Source organism: Camelus dromedarius, chromosome X (genome assembly GCF_036321535.1).
Source record: "Camelus dromedarius isolate mCamDro1 chromosome X, mCamDro1.pat, whole genome shotgun sequence".
NCBI classification, from domain to species: domain Eukaryota; kingdom Metazoa; phylum Chordata; class Mammalia; order Artiodactyla; family Camelidae; genus Camelus; species Camelus dromedarius.
In genome coordinates, this window is record NC_087472.1 from 47,383,247 (window position 1) to 47,391,817 (window position 8,571).

Here is an 8,571-nt window from a genome sequence, read left to right on the forward strand (position 1 = left end):
TCTTTCTCTGAAGTCAGCTTTATCTGAAATTAATAAACTTATTCCAGCTTTCTATTGATTAATGTTAGCATATTTTTTAACCCTTTTCTTTTAATATAAATACATCTTAATATTTAAAGTGGATTATTTGTAGACAACAAGTAGTTGGGTCTTATTTGTTGATCCACTCTGATAATCTCTGTCTTTTAATTTGTGTATGTAGACCATTAAGGTTTTAAGTAACCACTGACTTTGAATTAATGATTAAGTTGGATTAATATATACTTTATTTGTCATTGTTTTCTATTCATTGTCCTTTTTCTGTTTCTATCATTTATTGTTTTTCTGCCTTTGTGATTTTAACTGAATATTTTATATTATGCTATTGTCTATTATTTTGTATCATATATATCAACTATATTTTAAAACATTTTTAGCATTTACTCTAGATTTTACAATGTATATTTACAACTAATCCAAGTTTACTTTCAAATAACATTATACCATTTCACAGGTAGTGTAAGTACCTTTTAATAAAATATTCCTAAATTTTCTCTTCCATCCTTTCTATTATTATTTTATTTATCTATATACTATAATCACTGCACACATTTTTGTTATTATTATTTTGACCTGTTGTCCTTTCGATCAATTAAGAATCAAATAAATAGGATTTTATCTTATCTTCACAAATTCCATCTTACATGGTCTTTTCTTTATGTAGGTATGTTTCTAATCTATATCACTTACCTTTGGTCTGAAGAACTTCCCCTAACTTTTCTTGAAAAGCACATCTACTGGTGACAAATGCCCTCATTTTTTGGTTTGAGAAAGGCTTTATTTCTCTTTAACAACTGAGTATAATTTTACTAGATGTAAAATTCTAAGTTTTTTAAAATCATTTTAATGTTTTAAATCGTTCACTCTATTCTCATTTTTGCATAGTTCCCAAAGAAAAGTTTAATATAATTATTATCCTTGTTTCTCTATAGGTAAAGTGGTTTTTACCTCTGGCTTCTTTTTTTTTTTCCCCCTTTGTTTTTGAATTTCTGGAGTTTGATTATGATAATGCCTAGGTGTAGATATTTTGACATATATTCTGATATGTCTTCTGAGCTTCTTTACTCTGTGGTTTGATGTCTGCACTAATCTTGCAAAACTTGTTTCAAATATTGCTTCTGTATCTTTCTTCCCTTTCTTATGCATATGTTACACCTTTTGTAGTTGTCACACAATTCTTGGATATTCTATGTTCCCTTTTAGGGAGTGAGGGTATTTTTTTATCTTTGTATTTTAGTTTTGGAAGTATCTATTAGCATATCTTCAAGCTCACAGATTGTTTGCTTGGCTGTGTCCAGTTTAATATTCAGTCTGTTAAAGGAATTCTTTATTTCTTTACTAATTTTTTTAGCATTTCCTTTTTATTCTTTCTTATTATTTATATCTTACTGCTTACATTATTTATCTGTTCTTGTATGTTGTATACCTTTTTCATTAGCATTTTTAGCATATTAACCATAGTTGTTTTAAATTCTTGCTCTTATGATACCAATGATATCTGATTCTGATTCTGATCATTGCTCTGTCTCTTCAAGCTGTTTTCTTTGTCTTTAAGTATGTCATGTAAAGTTTTGCTGGAAGTTGGACATGATATACTGAGTAAAATAAACTGAGATACATAGACTTTTAGTAATGTGTTGGTAAGGCGTGGAGGGAGAAGAAGAATTCTATAATCTTATAATTATGCCTCAGTATTTTAATAACCATGTGTTCCTGGCCTGTGACCCTTACAAATGCTTCTCAGTCTCCACATTCTCCCCTCAGTTGAGAATGGAAGACTAGAGAAGGCTGGAATTGTATTTTTGCCTTCTCCCATGTGGAAAACCAGAGTGGGCTACAGTTGAGTAGTTTCCTTCCCCCATGTCAAAAGCTAATGTGGGATAGACTTGAGACTTCCCCCAGTTCACCTAGGCTCAGGTAAAACTCTAACCTGTTATGTTCTGTTGAAATAGTTTATTTTAAGGTCAGGCCTTAAGAAGAACAGAATACTCTGGGAGTACTTCGTAATAGCTACATTTCCCTTTTTCCTGCCAGAAGTGTCAGGGGATTTCCTTCCAATTTTCTCTGTGAAAATCTGATAAGACTCCTGGACATAAAACTCACAAAATTGTAAGTGCTTCCTTAAGACTGCCTCCCTCCTGCTGGAGTTTCTAATCTCTCAAACTTGTCCAGACGAGTTTCCAGAAATTTATCAATCATAGTATATTTTCTTTTACCTTATTGGTTCCCATGCTGGTTTCTGCTCTGGTAAGTTGAAATTCTCTGTGTCTGCCTGTCTACATGACCAACTTTCAAACAGTGGTTTGTTATTTGACTTTGTTTCTCTGGTGGATCTAAAAGAGTTGTGTTTCTGTTGTTTGGCCAACTTTTTATTCCTCTGTGAATAGGAGATATGACTGTCAAGCTCTTTACATTCCAAATTGGGAACCAGAAATCCCTCTGTTGATTATTTAACTATGTGCTTTGAGTTACTTTTTTAGTGCTTCTGGTAAATATTAAAACATATATCTAAATTTATCTCAATCTACTTAAAGCAAATAATGAATTATATCCAGTAATATATTGAAGTTTTATTGGTCTAATAGCTTTATTTTTCTCTTCTCCTTGTTATTTTTTTCATATATATTACATCTTATATATTATAAATCTGACAATGCAGTGTTATAATTATTGCTTTATGGAATTTTATGTTTATAAAGAAGAGAAAAATTACATTCACACGATGTCATTTGCTCTTAAACTTTTCCTGTGGATTCAAAATATCATTACTGTTATTTACTTTTACCAAAATGCCTTATTTTGTATTTCTTAAAGGCAGTTATGTAACTAACAAAATGTCTAATTTTTTGTTTATCCAAAAATTCCTTATTTCATCCTCTATTTTGTTTTGTTTTAATTAATTAATTTATTTATTTATTAAAGAACAGTCAGTTACAATGTGCCAATTTCTGGTGTATAGCACAATGTCCCAGTCAAGAACATACATACATATATTTGTTTTCATATTATTTTTCATTATGGATTGTTACAAGATACTGAACATAGTTCCCTGTGCTATACAGAAGAAACTTTTTAAAAATCTATTTTTATATATAATGGCTAACATTTGTAAATCTCAAACTCCCAAATTTATCCCTTCCCACCCCCTTTCTTGAGTAACCACATGGTTGTTTACTATATCTGCAAGTCTGTTTCTGTTTTGTAGATGAGTTTATTAGTGTCGTCTGTCCTTTTTTTTTTTTTCTTTGTTTTAGATTCCACATATGAGTGCTATCATATGATATTTTTCTTTCTCTTTCTGGCTTACTTCACTTAGAAAGACCATCTCCAGATCCATCCATGTTGCTGCAAATGGCATTGTTTTATTCTTTTCTATCACTGAGTAGTATTCCATTTTATAAATATACCACCGCTTCTTTATCCAGTTATCCATCGATGGACATTTAGGTTGCTTCCATGTCTTGGTTATTGTATATAGTGCTGTTATGAACATTGAGGTGTATGTATCTTTTTCATTAGAGTTCTCTCCAGATATATACCCAGAAGTGGGATTGCTGGATCATATGGTAAGTCTATTTTTAGTTTTTTAAGGAATCTCCATACTGTTTTCCATAATGTTTGGCTGCACCAAACTACATTCCCACCAGCAGTGTAGGAGGGTTCCCTTTTCTCCACAGCCTCTCCAGCTTTTGTCATTTGTGGACTTTTGAGTGATGGCCATTCTGACTGTTGATACCTCATTGTAGTTTTGACTTGCATTTCGCTGATATTAGTGATATTGAGCATTTTTTCATATGCCTATTGGCCATTTGTGTGTCTTCACTGGAGAATTATTTGGTATTCTGTCCATTTTTGGATTGTGTTTTTGTTGTTGTTGTTGTTGTTATTAAGTTGCATGAGCTGTTTATATATTCTGGAAATTAAACCTTTGTCAGTAGCATCATTTGCAAATATTTTCTCTCATTCTATAGGTTGTCTTTTTGTTGTGCTTATGGTTTCTTTTGCTGCGCAAAAGTGTATAAGTTTAATTAGGTCCCATTTGTTTTTTTTTTTAACATTTTTTATTGATTTATAATCATTTTACAATGTTGTGTCAAATTCCAGTGTTCAGCACAATCTTTCAGTTATTCATGGACATATACACACTCATTGTCACATTTTTTTCTCTGTGAGTTATCATAACATTTTGTGTATATTTCCCTGTGCTATACAGTGTAGTCTATTCTACAATTTTGAAATCCCAGTCTATCCCTTCCCACCCTCCACCCCCCTGGTAACCACAAGTCTGTATTCTCTGTCTGTGAGTCTATTTCCGTCCTTTATTTACGCTTTGTTTTTGTTTGTTTGTTTGTTTTTGTTTTTGTTTTTTAGATTCCACATATGAGTAAGTGGGGGCCGGGGGCGGAGTCGCCAGCGGGGGAGGAGAGAGCGAGCAGCGAGCGAGAGCGCGGCTGGCCCAGGAAGCGGAGAGCGCCGCCCACCCATCCGGGGCGAGAGAGGCGCCGCGGGCAGAGGCAGGCTGGGCCGGGGGCTGGGCCCTCGACCCCCACCGTGACCCAGCAGCCCCCAGACCGCCCCCAAGATGATGAAGAGGCAGCTGCATTGCATGCGGCAGCTGGCCACACGGGCAGCTTGGGACGCACCCCGGAGACTGCTGAGTTCCTGGGTGAGGACCTGCAGCAGGTGGAGCAGAGGCTCAAGCCGGCCAAGCGAGCAGCCCACAATGTCCACAAACGACTGCAGGCCTGTCTGCAGGGCCAGAGCGGGGCAGACATGGACAAGCGGGTGAAGAAGCTTCCCCTCATGGCTCTGTCCACCACGATGGCCGAGAGCTTCAAGGAACTGGACCCCGATTCCAGCATGGGGAAGGCCTTGGAGATGAGCTGTGCCATTCAGAACCAGCTGGCCCGCATCCTGGCTGAGTTTGAGATGACCCTGGAGAAGGATGTCCTGCAGCCGCTCAGCAGGCTGAGTGAGGAGGAACTGCCAGCCATCCTTAAGCACAAGAAAAGCTTGCAGAAACTGGTGTCTGACTGGAACACGCTTAAGAGCAGGCTCAGTCAGGCAGCTAAGAACTCAGGTAGCAGTCAGGGCCTGGGTGGCGGCCCCGGCAGTTACAGTCACACCACCACGGCCAACAAGGTGGAGACGCTGAAGGAGGAGGAGGAGGAGCTGAAGAGGAAGGTGGAGCAGTGCAAGGACGAGTACTTGGCCGACCTGTACCACTTCACCACCAAGGAGGACACATATGCCAACTACTTCATCCATCTCATGGAGATTCAGGCTGATTACCATCGCAAGTCTCTGAGCTCTCTGGACATGGCCCTCGCTGAGCTGAGGGAGAACCACAGCCAAGCAGACCCCTCCCCCTCGATGACGGCCGCCCCCTTCTCCAGGGTGTACAGGGTGTCTCTGGGAACCCACCTGCAAGAGCTAGGCCGGGACATCGCCCTGCCCATCGAGGCCTGCGTTGTGATGCTGCTTTCTGAGGGCATGAAGGAAGAGGGCCTCTTCCGTCTGGCCGCTGGAGCCTCCATGCTGAAACGCCTCAAGCAGACGATGGCCTTGGACCCCCGCAGCCTGCAGGAGTTCTGCTCGGACCCCCACGCCGTGGCAGGTGCCCTCAAGTCCTATCTGCGGGAGCTGCCAGAGCCACTGACGACTTTTGACCTCTATGACGATTGGATGAGGGCAGCCAGCCTGAAGGAGCCAGGAGCCCGGCTGGAGGCCCTCCAGGAGGTATGCAGCCACCTGCCCCGCGAGAACTTCAGTAACTTCAGGTACTTGATGAAGTTCCTGGCACGGCTGGCAGAGGAGCAGGAGGTGAACAGGATGACGCCCAGCAATATCGCCATTGTCCTGGGGCCCAACCTGCTGTGGCCCCCTGAGAAGGAACAGGACCCAGCCCAGCTGGATGCAGCCTCCGTGTGGTCCATCCAGGTGGTGGGCGTGGTCGAAGCTCTGATACAGAACGCAGACACCCTCTTCCCTGGAGATACCAACTTCAACGTGTCAGGCTTGTTCTCAGTGCCTGCTCCCCAGGACAAGGTCAGTGACAGGCCGGCTTCTGAGGAGCTTCCATCAGTTGCCATGCCCACCCCAGCCGTTGTCCCATCTCCAGCTCCGACCCCGGCCCCAGTGGCTGCCAAGGAAAGGGCAGAGTCCAAGACGCCCCTCAGACCAGCCTCCCCCAAGTTCAGTAGGAGCCCCCCGGAGGCAGGAGCCCCAGCAGAGGACACAGCTCAGAAGACCAAACGCCCAGCGCCAGCCAGGCCCACCATGCCACCACCCCAGGTCTCCAGCACCCGCTGCACCCCTCCAGCCTCAGCCCCACCCCCTGGCTCTGGCAGCCCTGTGACCCCCCGGGCTCTGCCCCGCCGTCTGGTTGGCAGCAACCTCCGGGCCCCCACGGTGCCACCCCCATTACCCCCCACTGCCCCCCAGCCTGCCCGGCGCCAGAGCCGGCCCTCACTAGCCTCCCCCAGCCCAGCCTCCCCAGGTCCAGCCTCCTCCAGCGGAGTCTCTCTGAGCATGCCTGCAGATGTGGACCTGGGGGCTGCCACAGAGGAGGGAGGGGCCCCTGAGGCAGTAGGCAGGGCCCCCACTCCCCCAGTCATCCCCCCTCAGCCCCGGCCCAGGAGCCTTGCCTCAGAGACCGACTGAGCTGGCAGCTCCTCCCTCACAGCCCTCAGCATCCCTTCCTCCCCACCTTGTCCTCCCAGGACACAGCCCTCACCCCTCCCAAGGGGGTGGGGGGGCCTCCAGCCTTTGCCTACAAGTGCCTTGGTGCCCGCTGGGTCGGCCCCCATGGCAAGGGGGACTCAGAACAGTCCTCCACTTCTAGACTTTGTCCTCTTGGATCCACTCTTGGTTTGGGGGTCCCCTCAGCCAACTCCCCACTCCCTGGCAGGGTCCCAGGGGAGCCGCTGGAAGGAAGGAGAGGCTCACCTACTCCTACAGGACTTTAATTTTTCTCTTGCCAGTATATTTTTTTGTAAGGCTGGTAAATAAATTATTTTGGACAAAACTGGAGCAGCTGCCCAAATGATAGTTTTATTTTCTGTCCTTGAAATAAAGAAGCCACTTTCATAAAGGAGAAAAAAAAATTTGTTTTATTTTGTTTTTATTTCTATTGCCTGGGTAGACTGCCCTAAGAGAACGTTGCTAAGATTTATGTCATAATTCTATGTTTTCTTCTAGGAGATTTATCATGTCTTGTCTTATATTTAAGACTGTAAGCCATTTTGAGTTTATTTGTGTCTATGGAGTGAGGGAGTGCTCTAACTTTATTGACTTACATGCTACTATCCAGTTTTCTCAACACCATTTGCTGAAGAGACTGTCTTTTCTCCATTGTATGTTCTTGTCTCCTTTGTCAAAGATTAATTCACCATAGGTCTGTGGTTTATTTCTGGGTTCTCTATACTGTTGCATTGATTCATATGTCTGTTTTTATGCCAATACCATGCTGTTTTGATTACTGTAGCTCTGTAATATTGTCTGAAGTCTGGGAGGGTTATTACTCCAGCTTTGTTCATTTTCTTCAGTATTGCTTTGGCAATTCTGGGTCTTTTGTGATGCTATATAAATTTTAGGGTTGTTTGTTCTAGTGTTGTGAAAAATGTCCTGGGTAATTTGATAGGAATTGCATTAAATCTGTAGTTTGCCTTGAGCAGTATGGCCATTTAAATGATATTGATTCTTCCAATCCAAGAGTAATCTTTCCACTTCTTTAAGTCATCTTTAATTTCCTTAATCAGTGTTTTATAGATCTCCATGTATAAGTCTTTCACCTCCTTGGTCAGATTTATTCCTAAGTATTTTATTATTTTGGAGGCGATTTTAAAAGGGATTGTTTCTTTACTTTCTTTTCCTGCTATTTCACTGTTAGTATAAAGAAATGTAACTGATTTTTGTATGCTGATCTTGTATCTTGCTACCTTGCCAAATTATTTTATTAGCTCTAGTAGCATTTGCATGGAGCTTTTAGGGTTTTCTATATATAGTATCATGTCATCTGCATATAACGACAATTTTACCTCTTCTCTTCCAATTTGAATCCCTTTTATTTATTTTTTTTTCTTGACTGATTACTATGGCTAGGACTTCTAAGACTATGTTGAATAGAAGTGGTGAGAGTGGGCATCCTTGTCTTGTTCTAGATTTTAGCAGGAAGGCTTTCAGTTTTTCACTGTTTAGTATTATGCTGGCTGTGAGTTTATCATAAATAGCTTTTATTATGTTGAGATATGTTCCCTCTATACCCACTTTGGTAACAGCTTTTATCATAAATGGATGTTGAATTTTATCAAATGCTTTTTCTGCATCTATTGAGATGATCATGTGTTTTTTTCCTTTCTTTTGTTGATGTGGTGTATCACATTGATTGATTTGTTTATGTTGAACCATCCTTGTGTCCCTGGGATGAATCCAACTTGATCATAGTATATGATCTTTTTTAATGTGCTGTTGACTTCTGTTGCTAATATTTTGCTGAGGATTTTTGCATTTATGTTCATCACTGACATTGGC

General features: G+C 41.7%; 1 protein-coding gene across 1 annotated transcript; it reads left to right on the forward strand.

Annotated features, from left to right (window-relative positions):
• The first annotated feature begins 4,434 nt into the window (after positions 1-4,434).
• LOC116150965 (SH3 domain-binding protein 1-like) lies at positions 4,435-7,004 on the forward strand. The gene is given in 2 exon segments (XM_064482999.1): positions 4,435-4,658; positions 4,661-7,004. Coding segments are annotated over 2 exon segments (2,079 nt in total). The 5' UTR covers positions 4,435-4,621; the 3' UTR covers positions 6,703-7,004.
• Positions 7,005-8,571: the final 1,567 nt, after the last annotated feature.